At 41.5% G+C, this 17093-nt stretch overlaps 1 protein-coding gene and 1 non-coding gene across 2 annotated transcripts in view; both read right to left on the reverse strand.

Moving 5' to 3' along the window:
* The window catches only part of WDR93 (WD repeat domain 93), a 50957-nt gene that overhangs the window by 23690 nt on the left and 10174 nt on the right, over positions 1-17093 (reverse strand). Inside the window, exons 4-8 of the mRNA XM_007990363.3 lie at positions 15970-16162; positions 13489-13553; positions 6955-7033; positions 3686-3801; positions 1823-1861 (exon numbers count right to left, since the gene is read on the reverse strand). Coding sequence (XP_007988554.3) covers positions 1823-1861; positions 3686-3801; positions 6955-7033; positions 13489-13553; positions 15970-16162 — 492 coding nt within the window. The remainder of the gene's footprint in view (positions 1-1822; positions 1862-3685; positions 3802-6954; positions 7034-13488; positions 13554-15969; positions 16163-17093) is intronic.
* LOC119620402 (U6 spliceosomal RNA) lies at positions 4461-4567 on the reverse strand. The gene has a single exon (XR_005236930.2). It is a non-coding gene; the product is annotated as a U6 spliceosomal RNA (small nuclear RNA).

The raw sequence follows: 17093 nt of genomic DNA on the forward strand, positions 1-17093 counted from the left end.
ACACACACACATCAAGCTAATAATGGTGATTACCTCTGGAGAGGGCTGTTTATCTGAATTCCTGGACTTTTCTAAGAGTGATACATTCATATATTATTTGTATAATGTGAAATACAATGTAACTATTTTTATTTTTATTATTTTTTGTGAGACATGGTCTTGCTCTGTCGCCCAGGCTAGAATGCAGTGGTGCAATCTTGACTCGCTGCAGCCTCCACTCCAGGGCTCAAGCCATCCACCCACCTCAGTCTTTTGAGTAGCTGGGACCACAGCTACGTGCCACCACACCTGGCTAATTTTTTTTTTTTTTTTTTTTTTTTTAAGACTGCTGTCTCCCAGCATGGAGTACAGTGGTACGATCTTGGCTCACTGCAACCTCTGCCTCCCAGGTTCAAGTGATGTTTCTGCCTCAGCCTCCTGAGTAGCTGGGATTACAGGTGCACACCACCACATCCGGCTAATTTTTGTATTTTTAGTAGAGATGGGGTTTCACCATGTTGGCCAGGCCGGTCTCGAACTCCTGACCTTGTGATCCGCCTGCCTTGGCCTCCCAAAGCGCTGGGATTACAGGCATGAGGCACTCCGCCTGGCCATATTTTGTATTTTTTGTAGAGGCAAGGTTTCGCCATGTTGCCCAGGTTGGTCTCAAATTCCTGAACTCAAGAGATGCTCCTGCCTTAGGCTCCCAAAGTGTTGGGATTACAGACATGAGCCACCCCGCCTGGCCTAATGCAACTTTAAAAGGGAAAAAAGAAAGGGCTCTAGCGAGAGACTTCCATTTCAGAAATTCACCACTACTCTACTGACATGCCTGAGTCCTCCAAGAGCCATGCCTTCTGAAGACATGGTGTGTTCCTGGTCTCAGAGGAAGAGCCAGGAAGCTCCAGGAAACCTGCTCTGTTCTCTAAGGTATTCCAAAACAAACACAAAACCCCCAAGTCACTTGGCTTGGTGAATTGGGCTGTTATTTTGGTAGGAGCAAATCCAGGAATCATGGGACGCTTTTTTAAGAAAAAGAAGACAGAACTATAAACACAAAATGCCCATAGCCACTGTAATTCCATCTAATATGGGGGAAATTGTGACAGAGGAAAGCTAGAGTGAAGAGGTAGTGGTATTAAGTGATTACAGTTAAAATATGTTGCCTTTGCTAATTTTACAAAAACGTATAACCATATGAACACATTGCTAGGGCCCCTTCCAGAGGCCCAAGTGAGGGGCCTTGAAATTTAAGCTCCCTTAACTTCAGGTAAACCCACGTCTGGCCAAATGACTTGGGTCAACTATTCTCAGGGTTGGGAGGTCATCTTCAATGAATATGAGGCACAAGATTAAGTCACTGAGAATTGAAAATAGTGCCCAGGTGGGACATTTTATTAGCATATTTGACATCTAAGGTAAATTTCAAGTAAAAATAAAAATCTTGGGCCCAGTATGGTGACTCATGCCTATAATCCCAGCATTTTGGGAGGCCAAGGCAGGTGGATCACCTGAGGTCGGGAGTTCAAGACCAGCCTGACCAACATGGAGAAACCCCATCTCTACTAAAAATCCAAAATTAGCCGGGCGTGGTGGTGCACACCTGTAATTCTAGCTACTCGGGAGGCTGAGGCAGGAGAATCGCTTGAACCTGGGAGGGAGTGGTGGCAATGAGCCAAGGTTGTGCCATTGCACTCCAGCCTGGGCAACAAGAGCAACAAGAATGAAACTCCGTCTCAAAAAAAAAAAAAAAAAAAAGAAAAAGAAAAGAATTAATAATTTAAAAAAAATCTCTAAAATGCAACCTTAAGTCTCTCTGGAGATTTTCTTTAAAGTTTCTTACCATTTCTAACTGATCTGCAGAAATGAGACCAAGGGTGTTCTGAGGAGAAAAATGAGAAATTAATTCACAATAGGTTTGATATATGTTTACCATCCCCCTTTATCTTCTGGCATGCTGTCTCTTCCCCTCAATTACTCTTGTGAGTGAATTCATGCAATAGATATAGAGGGTCAGTATTTGTGTGGACCTCTGGTCTGCAGAAATTCAACACACGATCCCTATTTTCCAGGGTTTTAAAAAGTAGTTGGGGAAATAGGAAATAGTTAATAATAAGAGGAAATCTGAATGAATAGAGTTGAGGAGATCAGTCAGAACACCATTTCAAGAATCTAAATTGAGGCAAATATTTCTGATTGGCAAAACATAACGGTGATGTTGAGAATTACATTTAAGTAACTCTAAATACAATTCATAGTAAAAGAACTACCACTGTAACTGGCATTCATTGGTTGCTTCTTGGTGTATGAAAAAGAAGTGAATTATGGTGAGAAACCACCCTATTCAAGGTGCTTTTCCTATTTGGATAACAAATTAGTCCAAACAAAAATATATCTTTTGAGTACCAAGTATGATACTACGGAATTTGTTGATAAAAAGCAAAAGGTATGGTCTTAACAATCTAGAAATTTATTATCCATTGAAGACAAGAGGATTTTCCTGTATAACAAGATAACTAAAAACCTAGGTAGTAGGTGAGAGGTGTCAAAAAATGGGTACAAATAATAACATTCTATAATAGCTTAGAGGAGGAAGATCTCTGGGCTAGTAACTTTCCCAGGGACATAGGACTACACTCCATTATGAAGACATTCACTGAGGAGAAAGGCATTTATTCAAAGCCACTTGTGCTCAGCAGTGAATGTAACTCTCAATCTTGGTCTCCTACATTAATAATTTCACTAATTTATTTAGCACCCAATACAATGTGTTTTAAAGGGGTGCTCAGTTAATACCAATATATTCATGTTGGTGGTTTAAAAGTAAAAATAATAAGCATACACTGTATAGATAAGCAAATTAAATCTTAATATTTACTGAGCAATTACATTTTAAAAACACAGCAAGCACAGGCTGGGTGCGGTGGCTCACGCCTGTAATCCCAGCACTTTGGGAGGCCGAGGCGGGCAGATCACGAGGTCAGGAGATCGAAACCATCCTGGCTAACACAGTGAAACCTCGTCTCTACTAAAAATACCAAAAAATTAGCCAGGCGTGGCGGTGTGTGCCTGTAGTTCCAGCTACTCAGGAGACTGAGGCAGGAGAATTGCTTGAACCCGGGAGGTGGAGGTTGCAGTGAGCATCACTGCACTCTAGCCTGGGCAACAGAGCGAGACTCAAAAAACAAAATCAAAAACAAAAACAGAAACAAAAAACAGCACAAGGCTCAGGCATCATATATAAATAAACTGAAATGGTAGACTTTCTACTTCCTAAGGATAATAGAAAATATATATATATATTTCTGTATATTGAGAACAACCTCTTTATATCATAGTCTGGAAAATTTAATGGAATTTGAGGCATGAAAAGATTATTTCAGCCAGGAGGGAAAAAATATTACCAGTGAAGCAGGAGTCAGGACAAAAGACCCTCCTTCCAGAGAAATGCCTGGGAATGGTCTCAGTGGAGAGGCAACTCCTAGACTAGAGAGATACTGAGATTCCCACTACTGAAGACACCTTTACTTTTTAATATCTTATTTTAACCAAAGGAAACTGACTTGGCAGACAGGGGCCAATATTCCTGTTGTCCTCTCTATAATAGCCCAGAGGCCTCATTCATCATAAATTTCCAAGGACTTGGGCTAGATGTGGGTCAGGGGTAGGGAGAAACATATCGGCTGAAAGCAGAGATACTTCCTACCAGTTGCAGCTGTCTGACTTTTTTCTTTGGATTTGAAGTGAGTTGGGGGTTCTCTACTTTCTTGAGCCAAGTCTCCTTGGGCAATTTATACACATCCAGCCAAATATCTCCAGCTCCTGCATTGGGAAACCAGAGAACCATTGAGCAACTGTAAGACAGCCACAAGTTTCCTCTGAGAAATGGCCTGTTTTCTTCTCAGAATTGCTGGGAAAGAGATCAGCCACCTCCATAGCAGGCAACTTTGACACACTGAAGGAGAAGTAGTTCTGCAATGGTTATTGCAAGTCCTCGTGCCCCACATAACTTTCCCATGGAGAGTTATCCCCTCAACCCACCATCACCTATCTAAGGGAAACAGGGGCTTCTCACACTAACAGCACTCATGCAACATGATGTTTTAACCAAATTGCCCTGCCTAGCCCCCACGTTTTCTATGTTGCAAATGGTAAATTCCATTGACATTAAAAAAAAATATGGGGCCGGGCATGGTGGCTCATGCCTGTAATCTCAGCTCTTTGGGGGGCCGAGGTGGGCAGATCACCTGCAGTCAGGAGTTCGAGATCAGCCTGGCCAACATGGTGAAACCCCATTTCTACTAAAAATACAAAAATTAGCCAGGCGTGGTGATGTGTGCACCTGTAATCCCAGCTACTCAGAAGGCTGAGGCAGGAGAATTGCTTGAACCCAGTGGGTAGAGGTTGCAGTGAGCCGAGATCAGGCCACTGCACTCCAGCCTGGGCAACAGAGTGAAACTCTGTCTCAAAAAAAAAAAAAAAAAAAAAAGAAATGCTTCATGAATTTGTGTGTCATCCTTGCAGAGGGGCCATGCTAATCATCTCTGTATCATTCCAGCTTTAGTATATGTGCTGCTGAAGCGATCACACCCACTGACATTTTGCCTTTAGTTTTACCTGTCTGGGGAGGAAGGCAGCACATACAGAATCAGTAACTCAGAGGAGTGTGTCTGAGGAAGGGTTAGAATTGGGAAAGATGTACCTAAAGAATTCTTCTGACCAATATTTGAGGAGATGTTCACCTGGGAAAGTTTGTTCTCCCACGGTATGGGATCCTGGCTAAATTTTTTCTTAAAAAGTAATCTTCTGGTCACCTTAATTTCAGACTTCTGGCCTCCAGGACTCTGAGGGAATAAATATCTATTGTTTTAAGCTGCCCAGTTTGTGGTACTTTGTTATGACAGCCTCAGGAAACCAGTACAGATGGTGCAAAAGTTTCCTTTAATACATAAAGCATTATAAAATGCATATCCTTGGCCAAGCCTGGTGGCTCATGTCTGTAATCCTAGCATTCGAAGGCCGAGGCGGGCAGATGACCTCAGGTCAGGAGTTCGAGACCAGCCTGGCCGACATGGTGAAACCCTGTCTCTACTAAAAATATAAAAATAAGCCAGGCGTGCTGGCAGGCACCTGTAATCTCAGCTGCTTCGCAGGATGAGGCAGGAGAATCGCTTGAACCTGGGAGGCAGAGGTTGCAGTGAGCTGAGATCATGCCACTGCACTCCAGCCTGGGTGACAGAGCAAGACTCCTTCTCAAAATAATAATAATAATAATAATTAATAATAATAATAATAAATAAATAAATAAATAAAATGCATATCTTCCTTAAATACCTGACATTGGAAGGGGCTTGGACAAGAGTATAAAATAGAGGCCCATATACCATATATCTAAATATTTAAAGGTTAAAAATCAAGGCAACAAGCATTTGTATAAAATATGTTCTATTATCCCAGTGATAACTGCAGCAGGCAAGATCCAATGATGAGTGCTAAGATTGGTGGGTAAAACATTAAAGAGTAACAGCACATCAGCATCATCTCAAAGTATCTCCCTCAAGTGTTTATTAACTACTGTGGTGGTTTTAACACATGTCCAAAAATTCTTTGATTCTCTTACCTCCAGGAGGTGATACTTTTTTTTTTTTTTTTTTTCCAGATGGAATTTCACTCTTTGTTGCCCAGGCTGGAGTGCAGGGGCACAATCTCAGCTCACTGCAACCTCCGCCTCCCAGGTTCAAGCGGTTCTTCTGTCTCAGCCTCCCCAGTAGCTGGGATTACAGGTGCCCACCACCACCTCCAGCTCATTGTTGTATTTTTAGTAGAGATGGGGCTTCACCATGTTGGCCAGGTTGGTGTTGAACTCCTGACCTCAGGTGATCCGCCTGCCTCGGTCACCCAAAGTGCTGAGATTATAAGCGTGAGCCACCACATCCGGTCCAGGAGGTGGTACTTCTTTTCTTTTTTTGAGATGGAGTCTTGCTCTGTCACACAGGCTGGAGTGCAATGGCACAATCTTGGCTCACTGCAACCTCCGCCTCCCAGGTTCAAGCGATTCTCTTGTCTCAGCTCCCTGAGTAGCTGAGATTACAGGTGTGCACCACCACGCCTGGCTAATTTTTGTATTATTATTTTTTTTAAGTAGAGACGGGGTTTCACCATGTTGGTCAGGCTGGTCTCGAACTCCTGACCTTGTGATCCGCCCGCGTTGGCCTCCCAAAGTGCTCCTTGCCCGGCCAGGAGGTGGTATTTCTATCATTTCCCCTTGAGTGTGGTCTGGACCTAGTGACTTGCTCCTTACAGAGGATATGGAGGGAAAAACAGTAGCTCTACAGTGGAGAAATCTGGCGGACACCACTTCAAGTGATCAAGGTTAATATCAGAAGTAGTGAGTAACGCTGCTATAATGTATCCCTTGATATGATGCAATGAGAAAAGCATGTCACCTCTGTTGTATCGTCCCCCAAATCCTTAACCCCAGTTGAATCATGAGAAAAATATCAGACAAGCTGAAATTGAGGGATATTCTACCAAATACCTGACTGGTACTTTTTAAAAATGTTAAGGCCTTGAAAAATGAGGAAAGGCCAAGAAACCATCCCAGATAGGAGGAGACTAAGGAGACACAACGACTAAATATAATATGGTATCCTAGATTGAACTTTGGAGCAAAAAAACCCAAAAAACCAAAAAGACGAGTGGAAAAACTAGTGAAATTTAAAACAAAATCTGTAGTTAAGAGTTAATGAATAGTACTGTACCAATGTCATTTGCTTAGTTTTGACAAATGTGGTGTAGCCATGTTGAACATTAATATTAGGGAAGCTGGGTGAAGGGCATAAAGGAACTCTGTAATTTCTTTGCAACTCTTCTTTAAATTGAAAATAATTTCTAAATAAAAGATTTGGAGGGACAAAAGCAATCATTTGGAAGAGACTGAAAATCTGAACCTTAACAGTCTTTGGTTAATCTTGCCTTGTAGGAGGAAGGCTGCAAAGTCCCCTCCTTGAGAGACCTCCATCTTTATACAGGTAGTTTGCTTGCTGGTATCATCCTGAAAACAAAAGAGATGTTGATAGAGTAGGCATAGCCTGCCAACAGAGAATGTATTTCAGGGCTCTCTTTGGTTTGCACCCAGGAGCAGAGATCCTTTTAAAGCTTGGGACATGAAAAGATGCTTCAAACTGCTTCATACTTCCCATTTTTGTACAGGAATTGGACAAGATGGTATGTAAAGAAGTAGAACTCGCTTTTCTATGTAAGGTTTTTGAACTTATTTCCTGGTCTCTTAAATACTCCTGGTGACTTCTGGCATACTATTGGATCTCCTGGTCAGGTGTGCAAACCCTAAAGCCTATGCTGGCATCCAATTATTCAACTGAATTGAAATAAATTCTACATGACACTGAAAACTCTGGTAGTTGCTGGACAAAAGGCTCTATCTAGACTATGGTAGAGACTGAATGTAACCCTAGTATGAAACCTGCTCAAATTGTGGATAAGGTCAGAGAGGCTCAATGTGAATGTTTATGCTTTTTTTTTTTAATTTTTAAAAATTTTAGGAGAGATGGAGTCTCACTTTGTTGCCCAGGCTGGTCTTGAACTCCTGGCTTGCAAGTGATCTTCCCAAGTTGGCCTCTGAAAGTGCTGGGAATATAGGGGCATGAGTCACCATGCCCAGACTAATATATCTCCTAAGTCTCCTAATTTATATTAGCTCCCTTGTTTGTTTTTCTGTTTGCCATTTATTTGTTGAAGAAACCATGTCATTTGCCCTACGGAATTTTTCACATTGTGAACTGAACTGATTGCATCTCCATGGTTCCTGTATTTCCTGTAAACTGATAATCAGATCTACAGCTTTGACTAGGTTTAGGTTCAATGTTTTGGGAAGAACACTCCACAGGTGCACTGTGTCCTTCCTACTGCATCATATCAGAAGGCCCATAATAGCTGGTTGTCTCTCTTTTAGTAATGTTAAGGTTGACAATTGAGAACAGATATCATCCTGACTCCTTTATTACAAACTTCCCCATCAGCCATTGGTGGTTATTGCCTAGACCAATCTTTGTAATAGGGAACAAGAGTAGGATACCTCAGTTCTATCATTCCTTCTGCATTTGTTAGAATTCTTCTATAAGGAAGATCTTTGCATCATCAACTATTTGGTTGCCTTGAAATTTGGTTGCCCATATGAAAAAGTCAGGATAAAAGCTTGATTCTTTCCCTTATCAGTTTTCAGAATACTGAGTTTGTGCCCTCACAACTTCCAAAGGTGATAATAAAGTATTTAAAATATATGATTATGAATTAATGGATTTTAAACATTTTTGGGTGTTTTAATCCACCAACAGTACTTTTTTTGTAACGTCGCCGATAATTTGAATATCATAGTTATGCTGGTCTCATAAAATGAGTTGTGGGACATTCCCAGTATTTTTTTTTCTTAGGAGAGTTTATTTAAAGATAAAATTTAAATATAGGTAAAGGCACAGGTATTAAATGCATAACTTGATGAGTTTTGACAAACTTATACATCCATGTAACTAATATCCAGTCAAGGTATAGGACGTTACCATTATCCTAGAAAGTTACCTTATGCCTATTTGAACCAATTACACTTCCATATGCAACCAATGTTCTGCTTTCCATCACTAACACAGATAAATTTTACCTGTTCTTAAGTTTCATATAATTAGAACGTACTCTTGTGTCTGGCTTCTGTCATTCAACTTGATGTTTCTGAGTTTCATCTGCTGTGTTGTTTTTAATCATCAGTTGTTTATTATTTATTATTGCTGATTAGTGTTCCATTGACTTAGTCTACCACAAATTATTTGTTCTCTGATTATGTTTTTTTGTTTTTGTTTTTGTTTTGAGATGGAGTCTCGCTCTGTCGTCCAGGCTGGAGTGCAGCGGTGCAATCTCAGCTCACTGCAATCTCTGCCTCCCGGGTTCAAGCAATTCTCCTGTCTTAGCCTCCCAAGTAGCTGGGACTACAGGTGTGTGCCACCACACCCGGCTAAGTTTTTGTATTTTTACAAAATACAAATGGACGGGGTTTCACCATGTTAGCCAGGATGGTCTTGTTCTCCTAACCTCATGATCTGCCCACCTCAGCCTTCCAAAGTACTGGAATTACAGGCATGAGCCACTGTACCTGGCCTTGATTATGGTTTTTTTTTTTTAATTTTTTTTTTTTTTTATTACAAATACAGCTGCTAAGAACATCTTGTACAAACTTTTTTGTGAACAAATGTTTTCATTTCTTTTGGGTAAATTTCTAACAATGGGCTTGATGTATCACAGGTTTAACTTTGTAAGAAACTACCTCACCTGTAATCTCAGCACTTCGGGAGGTCAAGGTGGGAGGACTGCTCGGGTCCAGGAGTTCAAGACCAGTCTGGGCAATGGGGCGAAACCCTGTCTCCTTTTGTAAATGTCAGTTTAAGTCTTTTGCCATCTTTTATTGGATCTTTTTATTATTGATTTGGAGTTCTTTGTATATTCTGGATACAAATACATTAAAGGATATAGAAATATATATAAAGGATATATATAAAAAACTGATATTTTCTCCCAGTCTGTGGCTTGTTTTTATATTTTCTTACTTTATTTATTATTATTATTATTATTATTTAAGGCCTTTATTAGCAGTTTGTAGTTGGCTTTTTAAAAACCAGATGCTGCACTGATAATGTAATTAGTTCTGGTTATCTGGTTAACAGGCAAAAAAATAAATAAATAAATAAATAAATAAATAAATCACCCCCACCTTGCCCAGCCTCAGGAGCCAAGGCATTCTCAGCTGGTGGATCCCTTGCTTTTGCCTCTGCCACACTGGGGTTTAGGATTTCATGGACACCTACGTCTGTAACTGAAGTTGCAGTTGCTGACCTTGTGTCTCATCTTGATTTTTCTTCTCCTCTTCATTGCTGACCTCTCTAAGCTGTCTTTGGTGAGAAGGGGCCCTGGAGAATTGTGGTCTAGGATTGTGTCACTGGTCCACCTTGTTCTCCTGCACCCTGGTTGTCAGCACCTCCATCACTTCTCCCTGCAAAGGACGGCTGCAATACGGTGGGCACCTGGTTGTCACAGCCACAATAGTGGTGCACCACAATAACGTGGGTACCCACAGGGTCGCCACAAGCTAGAAACCCATGCCTAGGCCAGCTGTTGAGCCTGGCCTTCAGGAATACTCTCTGACCCTTGGTCCTTTCCCCACTCTCACTATTCTGATAATTCAGCTGGTGAGTGAGTGGAGGACTGGCCCTATGACGCAGACAGCATTCATAATGGTTAGTCTGCTGCAGATCTACTGCCTTGCATGGGAATGCAATTAGGGCCTGTAACATTTGCGACCTCCATACCCTTCAATAACCTCAAACTCCATCTACCACACTGGGAAAGCACTTCCTGGGGTTATTCTTCTATGACTGTCTGCTGTCCAAATACACCTCCTTGATGTCCTTTCTGTTGATGAAACCATATCCATTCCTGACACTGAATTGTTTCCGAAATGTTCACTGCAATGACCCTCTTGTCCTAGCCACCATAGCAACCACTTTTTGTGGTACAGATGTGGGCACTGCTGAGGACTGGCAGCTGCTGGGTCTCAGCCTCCTTGCTCAGGGTTGTGGTGATGGTGACTGGGGCCAGCTGCGACAGCTGTAGCTCCTCCAGGGTGTGACTGTCACTAGGCCAGGTGGAGGTGGGGCTGTTCAGGGCTCTCTGGGGTCTGCTCTCTGCTCCTGCTACTGACTGAACTCTAATAGCATCTTTTGATGAGCAGAAATTTAAAATTTTTTAACAGCTTTATTAGAGGTATCATGACATAACAGCATGTTTGAAGTGTACAATTAGATAAGTTTTGACATATGTGTACCTCTTGAAACCAACGCCACAGTCAAGACAGTGAACATATCCATCACCTCCAAATGTTTCTTCCTGCCTCTGTGTTGTATTGCCCCAGGCAACAACAGATCTGTTTTCCATCACTAGATTAGTTTGCATTTTCTACAGTTTTATAAAAATGGAACCATACAGTTATGTATTTTTTATCTGACTTCTTTCACTTAACATAATTATTTTGAAATTCATACATGTTGTTATATGCATTAATAGTTCACTCCCTTTTATTGAATAGTATATCCCACTGTATGGATACACCACAATTGCTTATCCATTCACCTGTTGATGGACATTTGGATGGTTTCTGGTTTTTGGCTATTACAAATAAAGCTGCAATGAACATTCATGTACAAGCCTTGGTATGGGCATACACTTTCATTTCTCCTGGGTAAATACTTAGGAGTGGAATGGCTGGATCACATGGTAAGTACATGTTTAACTTTTGAAGGAACTGCCAAAGTGGTTGCATTATTATACTTTACCACCAGCAGTGCATAGGAAGAGTTCCAATTGTTGCATATCTTTGCCAACACGTGGTATGGTGAGTGTTTTTCTTTATTTTTTATTTTCCTTTTTTTATTTTTATTTTTTCTTTTGTTATTATTTTTTTTATTTGTGTGTGTGTGTGTGTGTCTGTGTGTGTGTGTGTGTCTGTGTGTTTTGAAACAGACTTGCTCTGTCACCCAGGTTGGAGTGTAGTGGCGCAATCTCAGCTCACTTCAACCTCTGCCTCCTGGGTTCAAATGATTCTCGTGTCTCAGCCTCCTGAGCTGGGATGTAGATGCCTGCCACCATGCTCAACTAAGTTTTGTATTTTTAGTAGAGATGGGGTTTCACCATGTTGGCCAGGGTGGTCTCACACTCCTGACCTTAAGTGATCCATCTGCCTGCCTCCCAAAGTGCTGGGATTAAAGGCATGAACCAACGTGCCTGACCTATTTTTGGTGAGTGTTTTTAATTTGAGGATTCTAATACATGTGTAATTATATCTCATTGTGATTTTAATTTCCACCTCCCTAATGACTAATGATCTTGAGCATCTTATTTGCCTTCCATATATCTTCTTTGGTGAATTATTTTCAAATCCTTTGTCCATTAAAAAAAAAGTTACATCGTTTCCTTGTTTTGAGAGTTCTTTATACAGTCCAGTTACAAGTCCCTTATCATATATGTCATTTTCAATGAATTCTCCCAGTCTATGGGTTGTATTTTCATTCTGTTAACAATATCTTTTACAGAAGTTTTAAATTTTGATAAAGTCCAGTTTACCTTTTCTTTTATGGATCATGCTTTTGGTATTGTGGCTAAAATATATTTACCTAACCCAGGATCACTTTCTTCATATGTTTCAGTCTAGAAGTTTTATAGTTTTAGGTTTTACATATAGGTATATGATCCATTTTGAGTTACTTTTTGTATATGGTGTGAGGAATGAAGTCCAATATTAATATTTTATTTTATGATTAGTGCTTTTCATGGTCCTAAGAAATCTCTGCCTGCCCCAAGGTGGCAAAAAAAAAAAATTCCTCTGTGTGTGTGTGTGTTTTTTTTTTCAAGAAGAAATGTTTTTAGCCTTTGCATTTAGATCTAAAATCCCTATCAAATTAATTTTTATGTATAGCGTGAAGCAGAGTTGAAGTTCATTTTTCCATATTTGCTTTTCCAGTGTTTTAGCATTATTTGCTGAACATACTTTCTTTTGGCCCCCACTGAATTGCCTTGGTGCCCATCAATAGTACTTCTTAGAAGACAAATTATAATAAAAAGTCTACTGTGACTCACACCTGTAATCCCAGTACTTTGGGAGGCTGAGGCAGGAGGATCACCTGAGGCTAGGAGTTCATGACCAGGCTGGGCAACAACATGGCAAGACTCTGTCTCTATTTAAGAAAAAAAAAACATACTCTGAGCAACACCCTCTCTTTTGGGAATTCACTGATTTAAAAAATAATTTCTGAAAACTTACAGTATTGTAGGCAATGATCTGGGAAAAGGGGATTAGAAAGGTAAATAAGACAGGTCCTCTTCCCTCAGGAGAAGCAGTCGTATGAACAAATTAGGGTAGAGGGTGTGGGAAACACTGTGGTAGAAATTGTGTTCTCTTTGTCAGTGGCACAAAGCAGAAAGAGATCAGCTCCTCTTGGGTATATAAGGGAAAGTATCTTAGAGGAGGTATTTGAGCTGGTCTTGAAGAATGGGGGAAATTTTGGTAGGGAGAAAAGGCAGGCAGGGAGATGAGGAGAGCATTTGAAGCAGAAGGAACAGCATGGGCAAGGGATGGGGAATGTGAAACAGCCTAGGACATTTAGGGACTTTTAAGTACTTATTAGATATGTTGGTCTGATTCTCAAAAGAAAAATCTGGAGTTCCTTTGCTAATTTTCTTTTCTTGACAACAGGGTAACTAAATCCAAGGAATTCAGCATGTACCCTTTGATGGTGGGGGATCTTTTGATTGGATATTTTGGAGGAGGCTCTCTGGCCAAGGAAGTCTCTATTTCTTTCTAATCTAGGCCAGCTATCATTGCTTCCATATTAAAAGTAAACTTAATTTGCTACAGCTTTTGGCCCAGCTAATGGTGAAAGAATAGGAACTCACCACTTCATTGATGGCTTTGACTAGGTAAAGACCTTCCTTATAAAAATAAAAGAGTCTAATGATACCTGAAACAGAAAAAATAAGTGAGAATGTAAGACAGACAATTGAGCTGAAGAGGAACTGGAATTTTTTATATTTGACTTTGTGAACTTACCATCATGAGCTCGCTCATTCTTAGACCTCCTTCCCAGCCCCTCCACTGCCTATGCTGCTCTTGGTCTCCCTGTCTTCCTCCACCCCTCACTTGAAATGTTCAGGTTGTTTTCCTTCCTGGGTCCTCTCCACCTACCCCGACTCCACCGGCATCTCCCAGACATCTCCTGTAAGACATGGGCTACATCCATCCACTTGTTGACTCCTATCTGTCTGAGCATACCATCCCTTACTGCTTCACACCATTATCCAACTGTTTGCTGCAAATGTACTGTATTCCGCTTGAGAATTCATGGATTCTTTGAGGGAAAGGATCATAGCTCACTGTTCGATGTGTCTTGCCTCTCAATCCCAACAAGCTCCTCATGCAGTTAATTTTGTTGAATTAGTAAGTAAATATGTTAGTGTAATTCCCATTTAACCTAATGGCTCCAGTATACAAACATCACCCATCATGACTTCTTACTTCTTTCTTGAGGTGCCTCCCACATACTTATGACTTGCCTTTCTACACTATAATATAACCTTGTAAAGGCATCTGGCCCACTGTAGGTGAACGTCTAACTCAACCCAATACAGATTCATGGGATATCAGATTCATGCTAACAAATGTGCTAGGGACACCAAGACAGTCTACCTTCAGATTCATCATATTGAGGGTTACACAGACTTGAAATCAACTAGTATAATATAGTGTGATAAATGTGTGATCCTATCTTTACATCAAACTCCTTCTGAGTATCAACATTCCCACAGAGATATATCCCTAGATGCCTCAAGTCTGCACATGTTCAAACGGAATTCTTCAACTCACAGAACCCTGAAATCTTATTTTCCCATAACTGTTATCAAGAAATGGCATCATAATCCACCCAGTTACCTAAGGCACAAAGGGGGAGACATTCTTCTTCACTGCCCCCCAGCACACTTTCCCACTACTTGACCCATATGCATATTCCATCATTCCCTAAGTTTCTCCATTAAATATTCCTTTCATTTTTTAAGCTTTTTATTTTGAACTAATTTTAAACTTATAAAAAAGTTGCAAAAATAGTAGAGTTTCTTTGTATCCCTTGTCTTGTTTCCCTTAATGTTAACATCTTACATAACCACAGTACACTGTTTCTTTTTTTTTTTTTTTTTGGAGCTAGAGTCTCATTTTGTCACCATTGCTGGAGTGCAATGGTGCGATCTCAGCTCACTAGAACCTCCGCCTCCTGAGTTCAAGTGATTCTCCTGCCTCAGCCTCCCGAGTAGCTGGGATTAGAGGCGCCCACCACCATGCCTGGCTAATTTTTTTTTTTTTTTTTTTTTTTTGTATTTTTAGTAGAGACAGGGTTTCACCATGTTGGCCAGGCTGGTGTCAAACTCCTGACCACAAGTGATCCACCTGCCTAGGCTTCCAAAAATGCTGGGATTACAGGCATGAGCCACTGCACCTGGCCTTCCTTTTCATTTTAACAGCCCCTGCCTTAGTTCCGCTGTTTAGAATTTTCTCTCCTCAATGACTGCAATAGTTTTTCTGCCTCTCATTTTGCCTTTTTCAAACTCCTGCCAGAGTGCCCTTCTTAAATGCCAGTCTGGTCAGGTCACTCCCCTGCAGAAAGTTCTTCAGTGTGCCTGTGCTGGTTGAGCAGAGCCTGATGTCTAGAGAGATGCATGCCTTCACAGATGATCTCCAAGTGAGCAGACACTTTCCACTCTGTCTGCCACAATATGACACAGCCACCTCACTCACTTCCAATGCTGACATCTGCCTTCTCATCCTCCACAAAGCAGGAAAGCTCCTCATATCCACAGGTAACAGTCTGTGTCACCCAAACATAAGGACAGGCTAGAGGGAGCCTAGCTTTTGGGGGGCAACCAAGAGTAACAGCTCACCTATCTAGGACACTGTCTACAGTTTTCCATACCATACTCCCCATGGAGGCCTGGTTCATCCTCAGGCTGAAGGAAAAAGAGCAAGCTCTCGTTTGTATGAGAGGACTGCTGAGTGCTGGAAGGGTGTGGACTCCAGGGCCATACTGCCTGATTTGAAGCCTGACTTTCCATGTTACCTCAAGTAAGTTATTTAACTTCCATAAGTCAGCTGCCTCTTCTGAACGGGAATAAAAAATTGTACTTACCCTCTAGGGCTGCCGTGAGGATTAAATGGGCTAGCACATGTGGAATGGTAGTACCATACCTGTTCTGTATGTATAGTTACTATTACATGACCAGGGAGAAGTCTCCATGCCTGGCCCCACCCATACCTCGAAAGGAGATTAAACTGAGAACAGTCTACAGGTACCTGTAAATTAGGCTAAAAGGAAAGATGAAGAACAATACCCATTTCATCCACAGGAGCAATAAGTATTTCATTCCCCAAATCTGTGGCCCAGATGGAAGTGACATCAACCTTAAGCTTCTCCCATGCATATATTTGTTTAGCATTGTAGAGATTATAAATTGCGAATCCTTTGGCTCCTCCAATAAACACATAGTCTTGGGAAACAGCCATACAATTTGGCATTTTGTTGAGCTGGGAAAACAAGGAAAAATATTATTTTCAGTTGTCACTATCTTCAAATAATATGAGTTAGCTTTCAGAGACAGTCAGGGGCCCTTCCTAGATAATAATAACATTTCCTGGCAGGGCGTGGTGGCTCAAGCCTGTAATCCTAGCACTTTGAGAGGCCAAGGTGGGCAGATCACATGAGGTCAAGAGTTTGAGACCAGCCTGGCCAACATGGTGAAACCCCATCTCTACTAAAAATACAAAAATTATCCGGGTATGGTGGCATATCCCTGTAATCCCAGCTACTCAGGAGGCTGAGGTAGGAGAATGCTTGAACCTGGGAGGCGGAGGTTACAGTGAGCCGAGATCATGCCATTGCACTCCAGCCTGGGCAACAAGAGCGAAACTGTCTCAAAAAAAAAAACCCCGAAAAAATAATATTCCCAAACATAGTGCTCATCTAAAACTCTTGCCTAAACATCAAGAAATTCATAATATTTCACTGTTAGGGCAAAGAGAACAGAGAAAACAAGGGAGTTGAGAATAAATGCATATTCACAACACTAGGCATGACCACAGGCCCTGTACTTTATTCAGCTAGTGCACTGTGGGAAGAACGGTAGCCAAGGCACTGGCAGATCCTCAGCCATCCAGCAAGAGAATAGATGAATACATTAAGAAGATTTTTCTGCTGGGCACGGCGGCTCAAGCCTATAATCCCAGCACTTTGGGAGGCCAAGACGGGCGGATCACGAGGTCAGGAGATCAAGACCATCCTGGCTAACATGGTGAAACTCTGTCTCTACTAAAAAATACAAAAAACTAGCCGGGCGAGGTGGCGGGCGCCTGTAGTCCCAGCTACTCGGGAGGCTGAGGCAGGAGAGTGGCATAAACCCGGGAGGCGGAGCTTGCAGTGAGCTGAGATCGGCCACTGCACTCCAGCCTGGGGGACAGA

This window comes from Chlorocebus sabaeus, chromosome 29 (genome assembly GCF_047675955.1).
Source record: "Chlorocebus sabaeus isolate Y175 chromosome 29, mChlSab1.0.hap1, whole genome shotgun sequence".
Taxonomy (NCBI): domain Eukaryota; kingdom Metazoa; phylum Chordata; class Mammalia; order Primates; family Cercopithecidae; genus Chlorocebus; species Chlorocebus sabaeus.